Source organism: Eublepharis macularius, chromosome 2 (genome assembly GCF_028583425.1).
Source record: "Eublepharis macularius isolate TG4126 chromosome 2, MPM_Emac_v1.0, whole genome shotgun sequence".
In the NCBI taxonomy this organism is placed as follows: Eukaryota; Metazoa; Chordata; class Lepidosauria; order Squamata; family Eublepharidae; genus Eublepharis; species Eublepharis macularius.
In genome coordinates, this window is record NC_072791.1 from 119932348 (window position 1) to 119959577 (window position 27230).

Here is a 27230-nt window from a genome sequence, read left to right on the forward strand (position 1 = left end):
GATATTTCCTTAAGAATCCCCTTTTATTGTCACCAACATAGACCATGGTTTTTATAGCTGAAATCTGAAATGATTCCTGCTACTCAAGGTGTTTTTAAGATAATAATGATGATGATGATAACAACAACAACATTCAATTTATATACCGCCCTTCAAGACAACTTAATGACCACTCAGAGCGGTTTACAAAGTATGCCATTATTATCCCCACAACAAAACACCCTGTGAGGTGGGTCGGGCTGAGAGACCTCCAGAGAGCCATGACTAGCCCAAGGTCATCCAGCTGGCTTCAAGTGGAGGAGTGGGGAATCAAACCTGGGTCTCCAGATTAGAGTCCCGTGCTCTTAACCACTACACCAAACTGGCTCTCAGAAATGACCTTTCTTGGGCTGTTTCCCCACATCTTAAAAATAGCACCCCACTCATTGAACGCTGGCAGCTTTTTCATGTGATTTCTGACGTCACTGTTTCCAAAATAGATGCAGGCAGTAACTTATAATTCTGTTTTCGTGGCGCCATGAAATTTCACACTTGAGATTCCTTACATTCTACAAGAAATGTTTTGCTTCTTTAAGGTTCTAAGGTGATTTTGATGAGTGATTCTGCACACGTTGGATAATGCACTTCCAATCCCCTTTATAGCTCATTTGGAACGGATTTTTTTGTGTACAGAACAAAAAATTCACCTCAAACGATTGTTAAAGTGCATTGAAAGTGCATTATCCAACGTGTGCCAATGTCTACCAAATCCAGCCATGACTCTGCTTGAGTGTAATTTATGTCAAAATTTAACTTTTTAAAAAAGATAAAGCCTTCGGACAAAATTTTGTTGTTGTTGTTGTTGTTCTTCTTCTTCTTCTTCTCCTCCTCCTCCTCCTCCCCCCCCCGCTGCCGCCGCCGCCGCCTCCTCCTCCTCTAACCACCTAAAAATATGATCCGTTCCAGGCCAGGAAACAAAATCCACATGTTAGAACTCAGCATTCCCAGAGGAAAGATCTGTCCACTGGGAATGAAAATTGCTTATGTTCTGTTTCAGCATTTCTTCAACTGTATTGGATTTTTGATAATGCTATGTTTTTGTAATATTGAGTGATTCCGCACACGTTGGATAATGCACTTCCAATCCTTTTTATAGATCATTTGGAATGTATTTTTTTGTGTGCGGAACAAAAAATCCACCTCAAATGACTGATAATGTGCATTGAAAGTGCATTATCCAACGTGTGCGGAATCAGCCATTGTGTTTATTTACCCTATGGCATTGGAAATTGAAGTTGACTGTACTAATATCATATTGTGTAATCTATCTTGAGTCTCAGTGAGAAAGGTGAACTATAAATGTCATAAATAAATAATAGTTAAATAAATAAAAGCAAATAGCCTCTTTCAGCTTTCATTTGCGTTTTTATCACTTCTAAATCCCTTCTGGACATTCTTTGCCTTGTTTACAAAGTCTACTAAATTCAGGGCTTCATTTCTGCTTCCATATCTACCAAATACATAGGAATCAAATTACAGTCAGATCCCAGGAAGTGACAGAAGAGATATTTGAAAATTTCTGAGATCCCACTGCTCAAGAAAGTCACATCCCACAAGCTTTTGTAAGTGAGGAATGTCCATGAGAATTTTCATGAGGATGAAAAATAAAACAATTTTCCTTAGGACACGGTTCACAGGAATCTAAGTGAAGTGGCAGTGAGGCTGTACCTCAAGATAGGTATATTCAGATACCCCATTATTTTCCCTGGGCCATTTAAGAGAGGTAGGTCAGAGTGGCACCCTCAGACTGTGTGTGGTTATGCCCCAGGAGAACATGTGCCTTGAGCAAAGCTACAGGTTCTTTTTTATTAAAAGCAGGTATAAACTGAATGAGCTGTATTATCAAGTTTGCATGCCAAAAGTAGAAACTTAATACATTTCAAAAATAGAAAATAATAGGAATGAATTTAAAATGTGGTGTCTTTCACATTTTAACCTTGAACACAGTGGTGAGCAGGTTTTCCTTGTTCTGTTCCTTTTGGTGATTTCAGACCTTATTTCAATTTACCTTAATTTCGCTTTAACTTGGAGACTCTCTAGAAGTAATTCTAGAACTGGATCATTCGTCATTTGCTGTAGTTTTGTTACTTTTGTTCATCCATCTCACTTCTCTCTCTCAATCCTATTAAAAAGTGGCCTTGATATGATCATACGTATTAAGAAAATAGCAAACAAAAAGGATCTTGATTCAACTGTTAATACAATTGTATCAAGTTTTTTTGTCTCTGCAAGAAAGGCAAACTATAAGTAAAGTCAGTGAATACATAAATGATCATGTTTCATCAGCGTATACATGCACTTTGGCAATATAGACAGCAGGATGTGTATAAGTTGGAAAATGAAAGTTGCTTCAGACTGCACAAATAGCACTCTTTTACAAAACTTAATAAAGAATGGAATGATGGATAATTCTTAATGCACTGAAATGGAAACTTTGGAACCATGAGTAATTTGAAAACAGAGAGAAATTCAGAATTTAGAAACATCTCTCAAGTAGGGGCTGCCACCCACTTCCCCTTCCCACACTGAAATCACCTGTCTCCAGAACCCTAGTTGTCTCTCATGAGGCCTGGTTATAGCAAAAGATTTGTTTAGGTATTTAATACCAATTGGTAGAAGAGAAACATGTACAGCAGAAGGATAAAATGTAGCAAACAAAGCAGTCTTGGAACAAAGGCCGAACAAATAATGATCCTGGTTTAGGTATTGATCTTGAAGTCCTTGAGGCTGTGTCCTACGTTTCCCAGTAATGCTTTTCTATTATACATTTGACTCAGTAAAGGCAGACTGTGTACATAGCTAAACACTTTAATATTGCTCTGAGTGGAAGATCCTGCATTTGCATAAAGATATGTAAAGATTTACATAAAGAAAGACACAATGAAAAGATAATTCACGCTAGCCCCCCCCCCCAGTCAGATCACACTATTTTGCAAAAGAGATGATACAGTCTATTGGGACCAGAATGTGCTTTTTTGGGACAAAGATAACTGTTTGTGATAACTATTGCTAATTGTTCCATGGTTTTTGAAAGTCATGGAACAGTTATGTGTATATGTCCTTTTTTATCAATCATAATACGAACCTCCCACGCCAAACCTTTCTCAGTTCCTTGCTTTGCTTTCACTGTGAAATTGTAACTGTATATGTAACCTGAATCAATTATTTGGGTCCATGGATCACATACGAAACTCATTGATGTGTTGTGTGTATGCCTTGGTCTTGTTTCCCTTTCATTAAAACATAGCTTGGTACTGGATTGGGCATCAAATCGCTTGTCTTTCCTGTATTCCCACCATGCGAGTATTTGGATGTTAGGATTAGGAGGCTTTGCCGCAAGCTTTATGTAGCTTGCAGCTATGAAAGGCCTTCTGAACTAAAGGCTGACTAGGATTTTATAAAGAATACCAATAATAGCTATAATAATAGCTATTGTCCACAGAACAGTAGCACCATCTTGGAGCAGTGAAATGTTTTATCTAGCTGGGCATACACACTTGTGGGCATCTGTGCCCTTAGGCCTATCAACCTTGCCTGGATTGGGGGTTTTGCCTCATAATTTTTAAATCTAGACTTAAAGCTGATAGCTGTTTACAGAAGCTATTGAGAATAATATAAGAAGAGACTTTGAACCAGTTGATGATGGTAGAACTGGAAAAGCAATTATGGGCAGAGATATGACAGAAAATCGGGAAGAAAGATAGGATTGACCTAGGCTATGGGGAGCTTTAAACATAAGGACAAGTAGTTTCTGCTAGATACATAAGGGAAAGATAACTTTTTAAAAAAATGGCAGATGTTTTTCACTTATGCTTAAGCATCTCATTTGCAACATTTTAATTTTATTTGCAGGTTACAATATTTATTTATTTTTGGACTAGGATCTGAGAGGCCCAGGTTCAAATCCCCACTCTGCCATGGAAGCTCACTGGGTGAACTTGGACCATTTGCACCCTCTCAGCCTAACCTACCTTTGAGGGTGGTTGTGAGGATAAAATGGAGGAGAGGAGAATGGTTTAAGGAAAATGACGGTGTAATTAACGCAAACTCCAAAACTTTTGTCAACCATTCCTCCACTGTAGGCAGTGTTGTAGTTTTCCACTTTTATGCATAAAGTACGCTTGCTGCTGTAATAAAGTATAAGAACAGTGTTCTAAAACTTTTTCCAACTGGCTGTCCATTATTCCCAACAGAAAAGTCTCTGGTTTCAGCTGAAGTTTAATCTTCAAAATCTTCTGCATCAATGATTGTATCTGCAACCAAAAACTCTTTGCTTTCTTACATGTCCACCACATATGAAAAAATGTCCCTTCTTGATTAGCACATTTCCAACATACATTTGATGCCCCATTATACATTCTAGCCAATTTTTCAGGAGTCATATACCAACGATACATCATTTTGTAAAAAATTTCTTTAATACTGGAGCTTAATGTAAATTTCAGCCCTCTTGTCCACATATTTTCCCATTGCTCCATTAATATATCATGTCCACAGTTTTCGCCCATTTAATCATACATTCTTTTACTTGCTCTTCCTCCATCTCAATCCTCAATAAAATTTTATACATTTGAGAAATAACATGTTCATCATTTGTACAAAGGGCTATTTCAAATTCAGTTTTAGATTTCTCAAAGTCATAATGATTCTTGCCTAGTTTGAATCTCTCTAAAATTTGCATATATGGAAACCACTGACAGGTGTGCCCTTCTGCTGCTAAGTCCTCTTTTGATTTAATTTTAACTTGGTCCTGAGAGAATTCCAGTAAATCCTGATAAGTTAGCCATTTAGGTGGACGAACCATTTCCATTCTAAAATGAGCTTCTTGCAATGACAGCCAGAGAGATATTTTCGAACAAAACCTAAGTTTGTACTTATTCCATACTCTCAAGATTGCACGCCTTACATAATGATTATTAAACTCTGCATTGGCTTTAGCTTTGTCATACCATAGATACCCATGCCACCCAAATTTTAGATCATGCCCTTCCAGGTCCAGTAATCTTCTATTTTTTAGCAGTATCCATTCCTTCATCCAAACCAAACAGTTAGCAGCAAAATATAATCTCAAATCTGGGAGGCCCAAACCTCCTCTTTCTTTTGCAGCCTGTAGAACCTTAAATTTAACCCTTGGCTTTTTGCCTTGCCATATAAATCTCGATATATCCTTCTGCCATTGCTTAAATGGTGTCTCTGTTGTCAATACAGGAATTGTCTGAAATAGGAATAACATTCTAGGTAAGACATTTGTAGCTTTTCTTCCCAACAGCGATAATTGAATTTTATCTCATCTTAGCATATCCCTTTTAATTTCTTTCCAAATCTTAATATAATTATTTTGGAATAACATACAGTTCATAGTTGACAAAGTAATACCCAAGCGTTTTACCTTTTTCTCAACTTTAAACCCTGTTATGCTTTCAAGTTTCATTTGATACTGTATTTTCATATTTTTAGTTAAGACTTTGGTTTTCTGCTTATTAACCTTAAAACCAACCACTACACCAAATTCTTTCAATTTTGTCATTAGAGTTTCAATTCCTTTCAAAGGAATTCAAACTTACTGCATTAATTAGAGAAAGGACATTAGTTAACTTCTTGACTGAATGGAAACCGCTGCTCTCACATGGCCCCCCTCCTGCCCCTGAGCTCCTGGAGGAAAACCAAAGTGGAGCGGATTTTTGTAAGAGATACTCTTCAGGGATGGAGCCTGGCTACATTTCCCAGGTAAACTTGCAGAAACATGACATGTGTTGGGCATCTCGTGTAGTTTAGTTCAGACTGGGAATTTGAACCTGTCTCTCTCAGATCCTAGTCTGACAGTCGTAACTACTACACCACGCTGACTTTATTTTATAAAGACTTGGGACTTTCCTGTTGTGTATTCTCCATTTTATAGAAAGAAATGTTATTTACCTAACTTAACTAATAGCTTAATTTCTCAATATTTATATTTATTTGCAAACTTCATTGGCTTGCATAGCTCTTTATATGGACATTACGTACTTAATATTTAGACTAGGACTGCATGAAATAATGATAAGTGAGATGGAGAATTTGGTTGCCAGGTTGTGGCTGGGAATATGGTAGACAAAGAATGCCTTCTTTAAGTCCCTAGCTCAGTGTATCATACTTCTGCTGTTAAATAAATGTTCAGCAACATTAGAAATGCTTCATTTACTGCCATGGCTCCATTCAGTTTGAATAGCTAATTCTGTGGAAATCATGGTCTACAAACTGGAAGCCTGTTCTTGCTCCCTCCTGTTCCTTCCACCCCTCATTAAGTGGTGCAGTTAGGTAATCTTAGACTCTGGATTTACTGATCCCAATTTATGTCCCAAGTCCGGCACTACCAGCATCACTAGTCTCATTTCCTTCCCATTTTGACTTTGACCACAAGCTAGCATTATATCTATATAGAAATTAATTATGATTGAAGGTAATCAAGTTTGAAATGAACTTGCAAACCCTAATTAAGATGAAACCACGTTAGCAGTAACCATGGTTAACATTGGTAATGACCATGGTTAATGCTGATGATTTTCCTGGAACAGGAGGTTCTGAATACATCCATATTGTACTTTACTTTACTTTTTTATACCCCATATTTCTCTCCAATGTGGTCCCAAATGAATTACATTGCTCTCCTCTCATATATTTTATCCTCGACAACCCTATGAGGTGTGGGTAGCCATGTTGGTCTGCAGTAAAAGAGCAAGATTCGAGTCCAGTTGCAAGTGACTTCAAACCTTGCTTCTGTAATGGTTGGCCCAAGGTCACCCAGCAAGCTCCGTGACAGAGTAGGGATTTGAACCCAGATCCTAGCCTGATATTCCAGCCAATACACCATACTGCTTCAGGGGAGGGGGATGTTATTTATTTAGATTAATTTTGAAATACCTGAGGGTGAGTTTTCTGTCACTAGTTTAGACTGTTATTCTTCTATTGTTGATGGCCACATAAATGTGCCCCTTTATGATGATATTACATACTACAGCACTGAATATTTCCAGTGCTTGAAATCCACCATTCTACATTTTTCTCCACTAATAGCAAGTTTATATAGTTGTTGAGTTCATGTGCACATTGAACAAGCTGAATATATTCAATGTGGAGTGGGCCCAGAAGGAAGCATCAGCTTAGCCCTGCCCCATCTTCAGTTGTTCAATGACATTTATAAATAGGAAAAATGAATTTTCGTCTGTTACTGTGTTAATATAGGTATGTATGAATAGCTCATTCAGTTAAGTGTAAGAAATTGCTCCTTTGCTTTAACAGAAAGCAAGAAAATAATCTGTTATTCACTTTAAGAGCTTAAAGAAGTCATGAATAACAGATACGGAATTTCTTCCAATCAACGATGTGTTCTACATAACTAACAATTTGGCATGTGCCACTGGAAAGAAATGCTTAGGTTGTGATACACAGACTCTTGTGCCAGGAAAAATCTCACCAACCCTGATATTGTACTCACCTAAAAGAATGCTTGTTCTACCATTAATGGTAGATAACACCAATAAGAATCTTTAGGATGAGGGTCTTACTATTGCTGATTTGTCCCAGAAGAGAGCCCTTAGGTGCAGTTCACATTTCACTGAGACAAATAGCTAAACTTCCACTGATGCAGCTCAATAATTGAGGCAGAAATGCTTTCTGACTAGTCAGGCATCCATCTAAAAAGCTGGCTCCAGTGTGCTCCCTGTTTGTGGAGACCTTTGGCTGTTTACAGCAGGCTGTTGCAGCAAAACTAGCAATCAGCTGTGGTGTCTTGAAATGTATTCTCCTGAACTCTTGTATCTACCCGAATCACTGGCTTTTATTTAGTGCAAGAGACACATCCAACTTTGTAGCATTCAAAGCTTCCTTGGTCTCCTGCTTTTATATCTTACACTTAAAAAGCATTAGACTTAGCCCTTGGTTGTTGTAAGCTGTTTATGTCCTGATAGAGATAACTATGTCTTGGAAATTTGAGAGCTGTCCCTAACTTCATTTGTATTCCTTGTACAGAGGAACTCAAAGAAAAACTAAAAGAATATGTGGATGAGGTGACAGCACGGAAGCCAGGGTTCATCAAGGTGGTTCGACACAACAAGCAAGAGGGGCTGATTCGTTCTCGTGTTAGTGGCTGGAGGGCAGCAACAGCTCCAGTAGTTGCACTGTTTGATGCTCATGTAGAGTTCAACGTGGGATGGTATGTGTCTCGCTGAGTTTGCTTCTATGTGTTTGGTAGAGATTGTTTCCCACTGTACAGAAACTACTACAGAGATGTTAGGAAGAAAGTCTTAATACTGTATTCAGTTTAGACAGCGGTAGATTTGCAAGTGTCATGTGATGAAAGCCTGTTCAGTTCAAAGGAATTTGGACTATTACTTTCAGTGTGATATTGAATGTACTTAAAATATCTGAAGATTAATGCTGACCCCAAAAAAGAAATTGCTGTATGCCAGAGTATTCACAATCACCACCCTTTCATGGCCCTCTTTTGGTGACACATGAACTGTGAATAGGGGTGAAAGTAATCATTCATGAACATACATGAAGCTGCCTTATACTGAATCAGTCCATCAAGGTCTATATTATCTACTGACAGAGACTCTCCAGAGTCTCAAACTGAGGTTTTTCACATCACCTATTGCCTGGTCCTTTTAACTGGAAAGGTTGAGGAATGAACCTGGAGGTCTTCTGCTTGCAAATCAGAGGCTCTTCCACTGAAGCCACTGCCCCTTCCAAAAATGTTTGCCCATTCAGAGGGATGGCAATAGACCCCGACCTCAGTCTATGCTATATTACCATGTAGAATACATGTACAATCTATGTACAGTGTTCACTTGATTTTTTAAAATACAGGCACTGAGTATTTCTCAAGTTATGTACAGCTAAATGTGTGATACAGTTATTGGTCTGTTTCAAAATGCATGTGTATTGGTTATTTCTTACAAACTGATGTATGTATGCATATGCAGGCTATGTGTGTGTTCACTGTAATGTGAACAGAGCTTATGTGGTGTCATGAACTCATCAAGCTGACTGAGAAGAAGAAGACACGAGAAATCAGGTGGAATTCTGATGCCCCCCCACACAAGTTTCCAAGATGAGATATCAGAACCCCACTTCCAGCTGATCAGTAGGGAGTTGGCTCCTGAGACCCTGTCTCGATAATTTTGCTGTGTACAAAGCAAAACTTGCCCAGCAGGAGATCACAAGCTGGAGCTCAGCTGAGTGATCACTCATCAGTTGGGAGCTTGCTTCTGGTGGCTGCAAGTAGCCTGTTCCTGTGAATGCACACAAATAAGTTGTGACCAACCCTTTGCTAACTATCACTTCTGGTGAACAGAAAGTGAGCCCAATGGGCAGGTGCTTGAGCATCTCCAGTTCCTTGTGCATTAACTTTTTTTTGTAGGCAATGTAATAGTTTATAGTTGAGCCCGTAATTTTGTTTAAAAGTTGAAGAATGTGACCTTGAGTGTTGAAAGTGCTACTGTTGAAGTCTTTAAAAGATAAAAGCATTTGCACTCTTGGCATTTTAATATATGCTTGCCCAGTAATTTCAGTGGAGGAATCCTATCCTATTGATACACTCAAAATGATCCCTCCAATGAAATGAATGGGAAAATTCTGAGCTACAGATGCCAGCCTGCCACCACAGCTCAATTGGGTCCTCGGGCTGTCTATGATGTCCCTTCTGGTTTGAACTGAATGCATCGGGCTCTCAGCATTTTCCTAAAGAATCAAGCCTGCTGAGACCCTGTTGTTTCCAGTTTAAACTGGAAGTGATGTCATCTGGAGCATGCACAAAAGAAGAGAAGCAATGCCCTCTGCCAGGAACCCCTCTGCCTTCCAGATTTAAGATAAGAAGATCTGGCGGCAGGAACATGCATTCACCATTGTTCCTGCAAGCTGAAATTTCTATATAAAGATAAGGGATATGTATATGCTAAGAAACAAGAGGTGAACGAGCTTTAGCCAGGAAATAGGACTTCGTGCTACCATGTTTTTTTTCCCAGTTGATCCCCATGCTGCTGTTTTATACCACTGACAAACAATATAACTCAATCCCATCTCAGTCCCATCCCTTAAATGCCCTTCTGCAACAATACCAAATCAAAACAAAAGGAAACACAAATTATAGATACGCTTAAATATAAGTTTTCCAACTCTATTCCAACAATGTACCCCAAACCTCAAGACCAAGACTAATAGTTCATTCTTTTTGGATATTTAATCCTCAGCTGTGTAGTACATATTGATTTAGTTCCTTGAATACAATAACAACAAAGGAAGTCACAACATTCCAGCTGCTAACGTTCTGGAAATTGTCTGTATCAGTAGGTATCCATCTCCTATTTAACCATATAAATGGACACTTGAGCAAGATCATTATGTTTTATTAACCCCAGATTGGAGGGTGAAGGCACAGGAAAGTAGGTTCAGGGAGTGTAACTTCGAAGAAGGCATTAACCCATCTCTGTGTTTGCAGACTGAGCACTTTACACACCAAAACCTTCCCTTCTTCCAGATAAACTATCCAATGTAATTACCTGCTCTCCCTTATTAAATATTTTTATTATATTATGTATGACTTAAAAATGATGCCAGAGGAGGAATTTGTTATATAATAACTATTATCTCTTTGTTACTGGACCTTTGCCACTGTTTATGATTAAGCTTTTGTTAATACAAGGTCCAAATCACTAATATGGCATAGGTCCTTTGAATTTAGCTGGCTATGTTGTCAGGTCTTGCCAGGTATTTCTCCCAAACACTTTACTGCATCACTCCAGTGTATGAGTTAAAAATGTTTATTAGAGTAAATACCAGTATTAAGATGCTGTAACAAGGGAATTGACTGGAATGCCTAAAGGAGGCAAAGCAGGATCAATTATAGGTCAGTTTCTCCTCCCCCCTGTTTGGAGGGGGAAAATAGTTAGGATTTTGGTGCGCATTGCTTGGAAATGAGGGGGGGGGGAGCTCAGTTCAGTCTTCATAATAAGTCCAAGGTTACATTCTCAGGCTTCAGCAGGAACTCATAACCAAACACCTTGCCTGGAAGATAAGCAGTTAGAAACAAGCCCATACAACTCTAGATATACTCCGCATATACTCAGAGGCACTGAAGCAAAATACATACGATGCATGGCAGGTATGCTGAAAGCCTATCTGACATACGTTAGCACATGCCATCTTCTTCCAGTTATCAGCCATCTCACCTGGCCAATATCTATCTTGATAGAAGTTTGTCTTTTTAACAAAGAAGGCTGAAACCTTTCTCTTTAAGACACTTCTATTATTTGATCTTCATGATGTCTTTGATAACTTCTTTCTTTGATACTAAAGAAAAGCCCTTATTTCTTCCATCTGCAAGTCAAGAGAGTGGCATCAAACCTACTGTGTAGGAGCCATAAAAATGTATCTGAAGTTAAATTTCCTACGTCAATCCGTGGGGCTTCTGATTGACCGTCTAGCATATGCTTACACACACACGTACAGAAAGAGAGGGAAAGAAGCCAATATATAACAATCTCTTTGTCTTCTGTTTGTTTAGGGCTGAGCCAGTACTCACCAGGATCAAGGAGAACAGAAAAAGAGTAATATCTCCATCATTTGATAACATCAAATATGACAATTTTGAAATAGAAGAGTATCCTCTGTCAGCACAGGGATTTGACTGGGAGTTATGGTGTCGATACTTAAATCCTCCAAAGTCATGGTGGAAGCTAGAAAACGCTACAGCTCCTATAAGGTATAGTTCAAAGTTGGCTGACAGCATAATAGTGTGTGGTCATCTGTCCATAAATGAATACTATTAAGTACCCTAGTTTGCTTTATAGGTGGCCCCTAGGAGCTTATAATTTTTCATTGAGGACTAATAGGCTGTAATCCTAAGGACATGTTTCTGGAAGTAACCCCCATTGGATAATATGGGACTTACTTCTGAGTAGTCCCTGCTTAGCTTGTTCCTATAATTGGACACCAGTGTAGCCTATCAGGTTTGTAGTCCTAACATGGAGTAAGAGTTTATGGTCCTCTTGAATTGTATCTTATTATTTAGTGATGTCACATACACTACCCAATCATTTGCCTACAATGAAATATCCATTTTATTAATCAGTAATTTTCAGTCCTAGGGTGAATGTTTGAAAAAGAGCCATGGAGGTCTCTGTTAGAAGGAAAACATTTGTACAGCCCACAATCAGTGTTTGCTGGGGAGGCCTCTTGCAGATTGTCTGTACTCAGTAGTGAAACTGCAAATTCAAAAATAATAGGCTCATAATATAACTTTGGCCTGCTCATAATAGTTGCTTCATTATGAATTGATTGCCTTTGCCCTTTGAAAGTATTTCAAACTTCTAGCCATTTTCCTATAATCAACGTTCATTAGGCTACCAACCAAGACTGCTGTCCATTGTTGGTGCATGTGGAGAAATGTTTTTTATTTGTAAGTTTGGACTGTATCAAAATCTACACCCCTAGTTTTAAAAAATGTCTTTTTAGCTGAGAACAGGTAGGAGGAGGGAGGGGAAGCCAAATGGTTTCTAAGCTGCACCCCGCCTGAGCCTTTGGTCATGTAAGTTCTACTTTCCAGGTAGGGAGGGGCAGAGATTTGGAGGACTAATTTCCAAAGAGGATTCTTCTTTAGCCTTCAGGGAAAGCCTCTCTGACCAACCTCTTTGACTTGCCCAGAAGGTGGGTGAAGGGAGATAATAAAATTTCCTGGCACAGGGAGAAGAGCCTCTTTGGTGGATACCATCTGGAGGCTGAAAAAGCTCAGATATCTGACTCCTGCAAGCAGCCTTTGGCATGTGGAGGCTAGAGGCCTAAACCAGGACCACAAGGTATGGGAACTTCTCAATAAGTTGGAACCTTACAAGTTAAAGGGCCTACCTCAGGAGCGGATATAGCTAAGGCATGTATACAGTGAGGGGTGGAGGAATTGCATTTTTACGCTTTTTGTTTGGAATCCCTTGTGAAATCTGGTGCTGTGCTTAAAAGTGTGAACATGTTTCTTCTTTTTAAAATAAATGCTTTATTCAGGTTCGTAAATGCTGCTAGCTGTTCTCTGTACCACATAATAGTAATAATATCATTCGATTTATATACCGCACTTCAAGACAACTTAATGCCACACTCAGAGCGGTTTACAAAGTTTGTTATTATTATCCTCACAACAGTCACCCTGTGAGGTGCGTGGGGCTGAGAGAGCAATGGAAGAGCTGTGACTGACCCAAGGTCATCCAGCTTGCTTCAAGTGGAGAATCGGTTCTCCAGATCAGAGTCCTGCTGCTTTTAACCACTACACTAAACTGGCTCTCATAGACTTCCAGGTGGTTTGTTGGCAATTTGCTGATCCCCCTCCCCCAATGGGGCACAAGTGCAGCAAGCAGTCACTGTTGTCACCAGGCCCTGGGCAGGCATGAGGTGGGGCCTCACTGTAGCAAGCCTACATGGAGGAGTGGGGGGGAGTCTTGGTTCTCTGTATAGGCAATTCCTACCAATCCAAATGGTGGCAACAGGTACCAGGAAGAAGGAGCAAAACCCCCTCTGAGGTTTGGGAGGAACCAGGCCGACACTTGGACTGCCATTGATTATTCCCCAGATACCTCAGAGGGAAAGATAGGGTCAGGGGTCAGTGGGGCTGTTCTGCCACAGTGCATAGTCAGAAATTGATGGTTTTATTTAATCTTGATTAGCAGTGAAAGGTTTTCCTCTGCCCTGCTCTTTGTTGTGCCATTATTTTGCTCTGCTCTTTATTTCATTCTTCATGAAGTCTAGTTTAATTAGGGAGATTTCTAAAATGAATTATTTTTTATTTATGTTATTCTTTCTTACCAAGACTCAAAGCAAATTAGTGTAATTCAATATGATCCGCAGCAGGAACATTCAATAAACAATACAATAGGGTATAGATTGCAGAAATTTGAAACAAGCAGAAATCTGATACAAAGATGAAACAAACATATGCAATTTGACACGACATATTAAACAATGTGGAAACAACCCAGTAGGAACATGCTTATAGTAACAGACAGCACGCAGTAGTATAGTCTACAGTCCCTATCCCTTTAATCAAAGCATGTCTTTGAACCATTTCCTTACAGTACAGCATTAATACATGTGTAAGAAAGCCCTCCTGAATAACTTCATATTGCACACCTGTGGAAAGCCAAGAAAGTGAGAGCTTTCCTGATGTCCTGAGAGAGGGCATTCCACAAGATGGGGAGCACTACAAAGAATGGGCATATTGGGCAGCTGTAGACTTTGCCTATTTGACCAGGCCAGGAAGGGCATTGTATGTGATAGCCAAAACTTTGAATTGCACCTGGTAACTGATGGGTAGCCAACCGAGTGACTGTAGAATGGGAGAAATATGCATGCTCCATCTGTCTCCTGATAATAATCAAGCTATGGCATTCTGCACCAACTGAAGTCTCCCAAGTTCACTTTGAGGGGAGACATACATGCAGTAGTCAAATCTCAATCTTACCGTTCCACATGGATCCAGGTGACCTCATCGGCCACGTCAAGGTAGGGGGTCATCATCTAGGCCCGATTGAGTTTGTAGAAGCCATTTTTTGCCACTGCCTTAGCTTGCTTCTCTAGCAGCAGCTTTGCTGTGTAATCCTTGGCTGTTAACTGAATCTGCAAGGATCAACTGAACCCCATTGAAAGTGGGGAGCACAATGTCCTTCAATACCTCTGCCTTCCCAGCCAGCACCATTTTTGTCTCTCTTGTGTCAAAGTGGCCCTGATCCACAGATTTAAGTATCCACGGGGTGAAGGAGGGAGGGGGGCACTTGGCTTTTAGTATATAAGATTACAAACCTGAGCTATAGTTTTGTGTGTCATTTTTATACTAGCTAGCAGCCTGTAATGATAGACCACTGCTGGTGGTAAAACATGGTGACAATATACAAATCTCCAGGAAAAGCAGACATCTTCAGAATACACTTAAGAATTCTGGAATGCTGTGACAGAAAGTGAAGCGTGTGTGTTTTTTTCCTATGCAGAGCATTAATGCTTTTGAAACACAATGTTCCAAGGAATATAAGGAATGGCTGACATTTTCTTCATCACAAGGTTCACTTGAAATAGCTTCCTGTAGTTCTGAACTGACATTTTGTTATCACCATAGAGATACTGACTACACAAGGAGTGGGGAAATTTAGGGTCTATGATTTTTCTGTCTTACGATCACATCCAAACAGATGCCCCAGTTTATCACAGCTTGATCACCGTCATCCTGATGAATACAGAATGGTTTATTTGCTACTGTAACAGCCCTTTATCTCCTTTCATCAGTATCTCCTTGTCCTCAGTGCACTTGTATGCTCATGCAATGACAAAAGTGGCATTTTCCTGTTTGCCAATTTGCATGACAAAATAAGAACTAGAATAATGGACAGATTAATTATTCTGTTCTCCACTGCTTTGTAAATGCAGTCATTTATATGGTTTGGCCCCATTTTCAGCCAATTGAAATACTCTACCCTAATAGTCAAGATGCCAGAAGATGTGATGATTATAAAAGTGGCCTCCTTTGTATTTTTTCCTGTTAGATGTTAACTACATGTAAGGATCCCCATGAAACTGAGATGTTGAGTCCAATAAGGAATGGAACCTGCTAAAATCTTGCTTTATGACACAATGTTAACATTTGAATCACATAATGAAGCTTTTTTGGGCATACAAGTTCACATGTCTCATATCACAGTTATCTCAAAAACACCTGGAGTTGTGATAATAGACTGAGGGCAAATGGTGCTTCTAATTGTTGCAGCTATAGAGGTCTCTCCATAGTCAGTACCTGAATGGAATGCTGCCTAAGAGTCATCCTGAAGAAATAACAGTGCAATAAATAGAACTTAAAGAAATAACCAGATGTGAAATATCTAGATGGATATCAGAATCTAGCTTTAGTACCAACTAATTTATTTCATTTATACCCCGATTGGGATAGCTGCCCCAAACCTCCAACCCTAGGTGCTAATAACAGCCATTCCAGTGGTCAGGCAGGCATAACACACTTCCCTTTTGTTTTGTGAGACTGAAAGCTTTACCTTCCCAAGGCCTCACATTGCCAATCTCTGGGGTGCATCCATACCCAAGTTATGAATTCCAGATTCAGCTTAAGTAAAATTGTATTCATTAGCTTTAAGAGTGTTGCAAAGTATAAAACACTCACACACGGGCAACAGACATAAAACAAGAAAACCTTACTGCTGCTATCTAAAAATCTAAAAATCTGCCTGTCTAAAACTAAAGAGTTTGCTACCTTAAACTTCTCTGGCTGGCACCCATTTGCTGTTCATCTTACCCATTTGGTAGAATGTGTGCCCTCTCCATGTCTAGATGGTCTGACATGGGGACATGCCAAGGTAGAAAGAACAGTAAAGGGCTGAGAAGCCATTTTTTCTAGAATCCCAGCACTCAAGATCCAATCAGGGCCAAGCTGTTAAATAGCATTATAGCTATGATAACGTCTACGGAGGACAGATAGAGCCTCTCTGAGAACAATCTCTCAAGGTCAAATCACATGGGAACTCAGAGACTGCTCTATAGCTTAGCCAATACATATCTGACCAGGCCTGAGCCTGAGAATACTTACAACACTGAACCAAAGTCCAGCCATTCTTACTAAAATCTTGGCTTTAACTGGCAACTTCCATACACCCCCATCTTTGGGACCCAAAGTGACTTTTCTGTGCTGTCCATTTTCTTCTCACAACAACTTTGTGGAGAAGGTTAGGCTGATAGCATGCAAGTGGTCCAAGGGCACCCAGCAAGCTTCCATGGCAGAGTGGGGCGTTCAAACATGCATCTCTCAGATCATGGTCCAGCACTGATGATTTATTCGCATGCACCATCTACAGCTACCTGATCTGTTTCTTCTGTTTAAAAGAATCATGCAGATGCAAAAATCGTACGATTTGTTCAAGCCGAGGATGCTGAATATGCTAAATAGAATTTATGATTGATGAATTTACCTTAAATGGTGTACATTTAAAATTAACTCCACTAGCTAAATTTATATACTTTAATCTTTGCTGTTGTTTGGTTGTTTTCATATAGGAGCCCTGCACTGATTGGATGCTTCATAGTAGACCGTGAATATTTCCAAGAAATTGGTCTGCTTGATGAAGGCATGGAGGTGTATGGAGGTGAAAATGTGGAGCTTGGGATCAGGGTAAGGAACCATCAAGAATAAATTGGTTGTTTAATTGACTGAAATGGGGTCAGTAGCAAAAAATCAGAAAGAGACAAAGAAAATTAGATTGTCACATTTTGCTGTGGTCAGATAAGCCTTTGTTAATCATTGATGGTTTTCATATAGGCAATTAGGCTATTGATGTAGAAGGTAGAAATGATTTATTACTAAATGGATTCCTGAAGCATTGTGAACTCAGATTTTGATCCTCTGTAGATGTTTTGCACTTTCTCATCATTACTCTTTATTTTGGGTTTCTGCCCCCAAAAAACCCCTCTTCTGAATTAGTCCCTCTCTTCTTTATGATCTAATTGAATGAAGATGCTCCCATTTCCCACCAGTTTTAAAACCTTGATTTTAATCCAAAGACATAATGAGGGACAAGCTACATTTTACATGGGTGATACATTATTAGATCTCCCAACATTTTATTAAGCTTTAAAATGCAGCTAGGGAAGGATTTGGATCAAGGCCATATGAGTTTAACCCTTCCTTTACTTTGCTGTTCTCCTTAATAGAAATTACATCCAGGGATGCAGTTAGCTATGGTAGGGGAAAAGCCAGGTATCTGTATTATCCATAAGATGCAGTGAAGGAGATGTTATGAAAAATTATTTTTCATTAATTGTTAAAATATTAGGTATATACCGTCATACTGACTTCTAACCTGAATCATGCTGCATTTGAGAATGTTAGAAAGATTTATGATCTGATCTAAATTATTTCTTTCATTTAAATGAAGGTAGAAACCTTCCAGTCTGACCGTTCTTGCACCTCATTGTCTGTTTTTATTTTCTCAGGCAGTGGGAGGTGAATGTGGCTGGGGCAGCAAGGGGAGAGAGTGATTTAGCATGAGAGGCATGCCATTCAAAATGAAGATTTCCAGCCAATCAAGACTGCTCCAATTGACATTTGAGGCTGAGCACTTTGAGTTTGTGTCAATTATTTCGCTATCCCACCGGTTTGGTGAGAGGAGAAGGGTCTCTGATTCTATATAATCATAGGTCCAGGTTTCCTGAGCTGTTAAATTATCTAAAGCAGTGATACTCAGTAGTTTGGGAGCCAGCTGTGGCCCTTCTAAGCACTATTCCTCAATATGTCACCTACTTTGTTTCAGAAAAGCAGGCAAGACCCTTGCCCGGTGGTGGTTGTGGTTGACAGTTGATTTCTACCATAGAACGGCTGCCACCAGCTGCAAGCCTCCACGCCAGGGATGGAAGTAAATGCAGCTCTTTTGGTTGATGGTAATTGCTAATGGGGCTGTCCATGAGCCATGAAGTTGAATATCACTGATCTAGGGCTTGTTAGAGCTTTTACAGGAAATTATAAACTTTGAATCAGCAGCTCTCTCTTACATAGAGAAATTGTCACATCTGTTTTGGAGTGTATTTTGTTTTTTGTTTGTTTAATACTGGGAGAGTGTGAAGCTTCCATCCATATATAAGTACATTTAAAAATCCATAAAGTGTATCATGAAGCTTGGGTATCTGCCTGTTTCCCTTTATCTCTGCAGGCCTGCCTGCCTGCCTGCTACTTCATACAAATGAAGTATTTCCCTCTGCAGGGAGTTTAAGCAGCTTAATAAATTCTGTCTTCGTCTGCTTATTGCAGGAGCTAAGTTGGGTAAGGTCTCTATCCCACCCCATCTCCTAGATCATTGATTCCAGGGCAGATACAGCCCAACTTCTATGGTGCCTGCCATCTAAAAGTGCATAAAAAGCACCATGGGAAGAGGAGGGTAGACGGTGCAGCCTTATGGAAGAGACAACTATCAAATCCTAACCCAGCTGCAAAAAATGACATGTCACCAAGTGTTGGTAGCAATGGCCATCTTCTTCCTAGGCACCTAGATATTGTTCTTTCCAGAAATAATCCTAGTTTGATAACTCTGATTGGAAATGACTCATGGGCAGATATATGATCCTCTCTACCTTTGAAATGAATATAGAAGCTGCCTTGTACTGAGTCAGACCATTGGTTCATCTCACTCAGAAGTCTGCTTTGTCTGAGTGTCAAACAGAGTGGGGTTTCCCCAAAGCCTGCTACCTAGTATCCTATACCTGGAAATTGTATGAACTGAAACTGGGAACTTCTGTATGCAGAATGCATGCTCTACCTCTGAGCCCCTGAAGTAGAGAAAGAGATCTGCAACTATCTGTCTGAGCAAGGACACTTCCCAGTTCCTATCCCTCCTGCAAAGGATATGATCTCCTATTTGCCCCAGTAACATAATTAGACAATATTCACTTTGTCAGAGTACCTTTTTGTTATATTTTCTAATGAATAAAACTGTTAACTGCAGTCCATTAACTGGTGTCTTCCAGTAGGACCTTTTGGGGCTTCCCCTTCTGAAAATGCTCTTACATAACAGTTGCTCCAGACCTTATGCTCCTGTGCTCAACACCCCCCATCCCCTTTCCCGCTCCAATTTAATTACTATCACATACAAAGCTCTTCATAGCATTGGTCCATTATATATACAAAGCCACCTCTCTTCCTATATTCCACTATGTCAGGGCCTTCTGCAAATGCCACCTTGCATCTGGGCAAAATCAACAGCTGCCCCTACATGTACATTCTCTATGAAGGCTTCCACTTTATGGAATGGCCAACTTGAAGAGGTTCGGAAAGCTCCCACTCTCCTGGCTTTTCTCAAACTATATAAAACTGAATTGTTCAAGATTACTTTTTACACAGATAGGAGGACTGTAATATAAGGAAGCTCTCTCAAAGAGATACATTGGTAAAAGGATAGGGAGTGACTATCAACTTTACTACTATTGCTGTAGACCCTCTCCTGGTTTTTAAATATTTGCAAATTTGCATGTATACACCCTATTACATGTTTATTAAAGATAAAGGTAGTCCCCTGTGCAAGCACCGAGTCATTACTGACCTATGGGGGGACATTGCATCACAATGTTTTCGTGGCAGACTTATATGGGATGGTTTGCCATTGCCCTCCCCAGTCATCTACGCTTTACCCCCAGGAACCTGGGTACTCGTTTTACCGGCCTCGGAAGGATGGAAGGCTGAGTCAACCTTGAGCCGGCTACTTGAACCCGGCATCCGCCAGGATCGAACTCAGGTTCGATTGGGCTGCAGTACTGCAGCTTACCACTCTGCACCACAGGGCTCCTACATGTTTATTAAAATGCCTTTAAATTAACTGTATTGACCCACACTGTGTAATGTGCTTTGATTAAATCTTGATTGATTTGAGCCTCGGTGAGAAAGGTAGACTATAAAGAACTTAAATAAATAAATATAACTTACAGAAAAACTCAGGTTGCTGCCACATCAAAACTGGAAAACTATAGTTTGTGACTGCCCTGTGAACTAGGATAACAAATTACGGTTTGAAGCTTGTTTCCAATTCTGGTTTGGAGGCTTATTTATTTTTATTCTAGCATAAGCTTCTGCTGGCTGGAGACAACTCAGAGACATGCAGTGGGTTTCACTAGACAGGCAGATAGGAGGTTATGATGATTTCCTAGGAAGCTGTGTAGTACTGTGGACATGGACTGGGGTTTCTTTATCTTACGCTTGCATGGGCTTTGTGTGTAGAATTTATCTGTAGTTTTCAGTGTCCTACCTTCAGGGAAATCTCACCTTGTTTGCTTCTGCTCCTCTGCCTATCTCCCACTCCCTTTCCCTATTTTGTTCTCCAGTTCACTGAGTTACTTCCTGTTCATCACAAATCACAGCTGGTTATTACAACCAAACACACAAACAATGGTTTGTACTTGCCCTCCAAAGCAGGATCAGAAACCAGAAGATTCTAGGCCCTGTCATAAGTTGCATGGACAGTTCCCACAGTGTGCTGCCTTGACCTTACAGGCTTCCTCTTTGCCCCATGTGTATCCATGCTGATGATGGTCCCATATTTCAGAAGAATCCCTATAGTGGTGGGGTGGGCCAGCTGTCTTCTAGGACTCTGATCTTGACAGTGAAAAAATCCTGATGAGTTTCCCGTAGACTGTAGCATTCCCTCAGACACAGTGAGAATGTCACTGGTCCATGTAATTTATGCAGTATTTTCATGAAGCTTGCATTGTCTGGATTGCAGGTATAAAGGAAAAGACAAGTGATTATGAGTAAGCGGTAGGAACATCTTCAAGTGTAGTGTTGAGGCTGTGAAAAGTACTGTAGAAGCTGTCATTTCGCACTCCCCAATTCCCCTCTCACTAGTCAAAGCTGAAACATTACTGCAGCAGACAAAAGGGCAAGTTCTTCACATAGTTACATTACAGACAAGCAACAGGAACATCCTCTGGCAGAGGGTCAGGAGTTGTCATGAGGCCACCCCTAAAAGCTTCTTCAGCTTGTGCGCTGTGCTTCAGAACAGATGACACTTTGATTTTTGAGCTGAATGACGTACGGTTTCTTTACCCTGGCAAGGAGTTTGATCAATGCTGCCCATGAGGCTTTCCTAATAATTTGCATGACAGAATATGGCCCCAAAGCTCTCGAGTAATATACTAGTCAGTCAGCTTTGCTTAGCCTATGCTGAAGTTAACAGCTGAAGATCACTTTGACAGACAGGGCTGGAAAAAAGCACAATCCTCTGTGTAATTGAAACTTTGGGGTCTGCTGGATCACTTAAATAAGGCCTCAGGATTGCTTTAATTTCCCAATATCTTTTTCTGCTGTCTCCAGAGAAAACAAGCCTGACCTACAAAATACAACTGAATGCTTTCATCTTTAATATAACCATGCAAAAAAGGACTCATGAAATCTTACTAAGTATCACAATCAACACCAAAAATAAATGCAAGCTCTATAACAAGTATGTGGTATTTAATAAAATGTATAACTAATATTGCACAATAGCTTACTCATCTACCATAACATAGACTTCTGAATAGTATAGGGTAATTCAATATTTCCTCTCTGTACTTAGAAGGAATAAACCTCTTAAAGTGCCATATGCTAAATAAACCATTCATATTTGTAAGTCATCCAGTTAATTGCGTATTTTATAAATAATAAAGTGCTAGTGCTTAAATGCTGGTGTCAATACGACTTACACGGTTTGTGTATAACATATTGCACATATATCCATTTAACAAAGTCTTGGTATATTCAAAATGTCCATATTGCATGAATCCCTAGATCAAAGTGCTATTTAGTCCATCGTACATTCAGAGCAATAAGTATCAAAAGTCCATATACACTCTATACTTGTTGTACCAGAGAGTGCAATAATATTTAAATGAAGAATCTTCTACGTAGCTGTTATTGATCCTTTGTTCTAACAGGTCATCTAGATCCATGGTATCTTGTTTCAAAATGTTTCTTTTTCAGAGTCCCAGTCATGTATCCAAAAATGTCTTTTGAGCGTACAGAAGTGGGTTTTTTTTCTTTTCCAGTGTAGCATTGAGTGTGATAGAGTGTATATGGATCTTTGAGTGTATGTTCAAAATAACCTACATAATACCAGGATTTATGTGTATTTAGGTTTTAGAGAAGCATAATATTGTCAGTGCTAGATGTTACAGATATCACTCTTTTACTTTTCCTCTGATCCAGGTGCAAACCTGTAGCTAAGCCCAAGCTTGTGGAAAAGTGAACATATGATTTCTTTAGTCATATGCACACGAACAATAGACGTTATTCCAAAACCAGGGGAAAAGATCATCACATAAAATATCATTGTTCATTAAATGATCAGCAACTGAAGGCCAAAACCAAATCTTGTCCACTTGTTCTTCCCATTCCCATATACAGGCTAAAAAAGGTGTAGAAAAATGGACGTCTATAGCCAAAGAACTTGGGACAAAGCCACTTTAAAGGATGGGGCTTGACCCTCTGACTGTATCCCTCACTCCCTTCTCAAAGCAGCCCTCCAGGAGAATAACAGCGGGCAAGGGATTTAGATATATCGTTACCTAATGAGAGCTGAGAGGCAGCATTATGATTTGTAGTCTATATATAGAATTCCAATAAATCCCGAAAGGAACTGAACTGCTACTAAAAAGTTACAGCTGAAATAGAAATGCTAATCACTGAAGATGTGACCTTAGGACATCTGTACAGAATTCTGGATGATTGTACATTTTCAAAAGATATGAAATCATTTCCTTTCATTTGATAAATGCTTCAGCAATTTTTACTAACAGAAATATGGATTGTTTTAAGATTAGCAGATGTTGAGTACAGTCTAAAGAGTATCTTGAATCAGTTTCTTTCAGCCTTGAAAAGGATGTTTCTAGCTGTCCGCAATCTTGCTCTTTGGGACTGCCTACTTTACAAGAGACCAACTGTCTTGAAAGCAGGATGTATAACTATCTTTGTTTCTTTTAGTTTTGCACATATCCATTGTGAGCACTTTCCTCCCTGTCAGTACCACTCAAATGGAAATTATTTTATACATGTAGATATGAATCTGAAGACTGAAGCTCATTTGAATAATTGTTTCCCTAGTTCTTCCTATGAAGGGGAATAGAGAGGTGGTGTCTTCCCATTCTGACTGCCATACACAGCTGGATTTTACATGCTGTGCAGATGTCAATGAAAAGGTGGGACTGTCCACCTTACGGGTAGGCTGAAAAAGAGCATTGTCCAAACCATGCTAGAAACTGTTATACTTTGCCATGTGTTTTCTGACTGGAGACAGTCAGTTGCTACCAAGAAAAATTATCCTTCTCTAACTTGTTGTAAGAAATATATTTAGTTCTTTTTACCTGTCATGATAACTATGGAAACAGCATATTACTTGCCTAAACTTTCTGTCATGATTGTGCTGTGCAACAGCGAGCAAAAGCAGTTCACAGTTACACTACACAAACCAGCCTCCTGTGCTATAATTTTTTAGTGTGCTACCCAAATTATTATTTGTCTTTACAAAACATTTTGCAGACTTATGGCATCAATAGCTTGGAGCATTTATGAATAATAATTATTATATGTTTTATGCACCAAATATATTATTTATAATTGCATAATTACACCATCTATTGTAAGCAGATTTGATTACTGTTATTTCCAGTTTATGAAAATGAGCTGATCGTGGCCTCTAAACATGCAAACATATCTGTAACTGAATGCAAATAACTATAAAACAAGCTATATACAATAATCTGAATGTCTAAAGAAAACAACATTCTCTGATCCCTAGCACTTTTTGTTGAAAATACATTGCAAATGATATTGTTTATAAAAATACACACACACACAAATGAAATTAAATTTTTACAATACAAATCCTGCTGCATTGCTTATTGGATGTCCCATCCTGTTGATTGTGTTGACTTGCTCTGTGTAATGCACCTTGAGTCCCAGTGTGAAAGGTAGATTGTAAATAACGTAAATAAATAAATAACTCCCCTGGCTGCCAATTCAAAACTGCATTATGGAAGCCGTTGCCTATTGAATTTCCAATAATTCAGCCACTTGTAGGGGAGCAAGTCATTCCCATTGTACCTATTGCTGTGCAGATCACTGTGTTAGGAGATATGCCCACTATCCCATGACAACCAGTTCCCAAGTGATCTTTCTTAACGCTTCTACCCATTTTCACATCATATCACATTCTGCTATTTATTCCCTCTCATTCCTGCCCCTATATGATATTTCTGTTTATGTATTTAAGCACTGTGTGCTGTTTTTCTCCCCAACAGAGGACTCAGAACAGCTTATTATACAAAAATACACTGTAAACAAACATTATAAACAAAGACTCTCTCTCTCTCTCTCCTCTTTGTTTCTCTCTCTCTTTGCGAGCAGATCTTCCTTTGATCTTCCTGTGACTCTCAGGCCAAGAGCCTTTTGGCTTCTCCCTTCGGGAATCACTAAGACTGCGATGAGGCCTTACCCTAGCTATCTGGTGTTCCATTTTTCTCCTTTCCCTGTCCCCTGAGTAGTTAGTGACAAAGGAGTCTTACCAGTGAAAAAAGTTCTGGAAGTTCTAAACTTGGAAGTTGATGGATGAAACACTTGCTTGGAGTTAGCTGAAGAATATAGAAGTGGTTTTCAATGTGAACAGAATAATTGCAAAAGTACTTTGTATCCTGAATCTCATGGGCACTGTTGACTGTAGTACTCTGAGATGTGATTTTGAAATTATTGTCGTTTTGCCATAGAAACAGACCTATTTTGGTAATGGAACCGAAATTATTTTCTTCTATCTCTCTGTGCTTCCACTGCATCTCATTCTGTGTAAATTTGCTCTTTGTGGCTTGTTCTATTTGTTTATGTCAAGCCTCCAGCAGCATAATTTTCTCTTCCCCCTCTTTTCCCCATGAATGCCTCAACAGGCTTCCTGCAGCTGTACCATGTATAATTACACACAGAGACAGCATTACCAATTCACCTATGAATCATCTTTATGATCTTTCTTCTTCTGGGGATGGGATCATATTATTTAAAGGTCCCCCAAGATAGAAAAAGACGATCAATGCAACACCAGTTGATATGTGGTACAACCCCCACCCCCTTTGGTCCATGACAGATGACAAGAGGAAACACTCAGAAATTTGGGAGTTCAATTTGCCTTGGCTGTTCACATCCACTGAAACATAGGTTTGCTGCTTTACTGAAGGAAGTGTCTGTTTTTGACATTATAGGGAGCTAATGAGGAGTTGAATTCATCAGTGTATGTGAACAGGTATCTGTTTTGATGAGGAGTACAGCTATGATTAATTAATGACACAGCAGTCGTTGCTACTATAGGCTGCTAAAAAGGAATTTTGGAACATTTTAGCAATAAAGTAGTTGCTGTGTTGGCAAGACCATTCCCTAAGTGCCCTAACAGAACCACCATCTTGAGATAGCCTTACCTGATCTCCTAGTTCTGCAAGATGTGCATCAACATTTTCCCTTGACATCAACACTTGCCTTTCCATGTCCCTTTCACAGTATATTATTGCACCTCTGTTTCCCCCATAATATATTCTACTAGTGATCTTCTGTTGGATCCAGAAGAACATCACAAAGATGATTTTCACTGGTATCACCACTGCCACGAGGGTCTTTTTCTTAAAAGAGTGAGAAAGTAGACCAAAAAGAAAATAATAATATACATAGTAAAAAAAATTGTGTGCGCCCCCTTTCATAGATTAGGGTGAAAGATGATGGGTCCTGTGTCTAAAAGCACTGAGGAGAGGACTCTTAACTTTACGTTATTTTTTGTGAATGCCTGCCATCTTCTCCACACAATATTCAGATTACTCTACAGACTTTCGTGAAGCAATTGTCCACCTCATTTCCCCCTTATCTTTGGTCAACTGTGTTATTTTTCTGTATCAGCAGGTTTCCCCTGTTCAGGTCTTTCACTGTTCCCTGACCTCACAAACTACTCTACATTCTACTCATTCTCATATCTAAAATTAACTCCAGAAGTGGAGTATAGTTTTCTACAGTTAATTTGAATATTATCTTCAGTTCATTTGAATAGTTCTCTTTCCTCTATGCGCAGGTGCACATGCCCACTGATAAAAAGTTAAAAGAAGTATTTCCCCCAGGCTTTTTAATGTAATTCTTGGTGAGTGGTCTGTACTCTCTTGTTTATAATTGCATCTCTTTTTGATGTCACTTGTTTCTGTGATTTATTGATAAAGCTGACTACATAATGGTAACATGGAGCTGTTTTTGTCACTAATACAAGATTGTTGACACAACAGATCACTGGGCACTGAAAAAGGCAGAAATCAAGTGTTTGAAAAAGGAAGTTACAGTCTCCTGCTTACTACTCAAGACATAAATTTGTGAATAGGAAGACCAACACCTCAGTTATTCTTCTGAGTCCTGCAGTAAGATGGATATAATGAAAAACATTCTCCTGCCTTGAGTGACCCTTGAAATGGCTATCTCGAGATAACACAATCCTTGGGGAGGCTTCTTGCAATTAGGATACAATAACACCCCCACCTGTAACACACAGAGTTTAACAACACATTGTAGAAGTTATATAGTTTGTGAAATGGAGTGTAAAATTAATCCCTACAGAACAAACACAAATGTAAATGTAAACAATGAAGCAATTAAC

At 39.4% G+C, this 27230-nt stretch overlaps 1 protein-coding gene across 3 annotated transcripts in view; it reads left to right on the forward strand.

Moving 5' to 3' along the window:
- Nucleotides 1–27230, forward strand: part of GALNT18 (polypeptide N-acetylgalactosaminyltransferase 18) — a 515166-nt gene that overhangs the window by 354705 nt on the left and 133231 nt on the right. For all 3 annotated transcript variants that reach the window (XM_054971155.1, XM_054971154.1, XM_054971156.1), the window contains exons 4-6: nucleotides 8047–8230; nucleotides 11582–11779; nucleotides 17107–17221. In XM_054971155.1, coding sequence (XP_054827130.1) covers nucleotides 8047–8230; nucleotides 11582–11779; nucleotides 17107–17221 — 497 coding nt within the window. The remainder of the gene's footprint in view (nucleotides 1–8046; nucleotides 8231–11581; nucleotides 11780–17106; nucleotides 17222–27230) is intronic.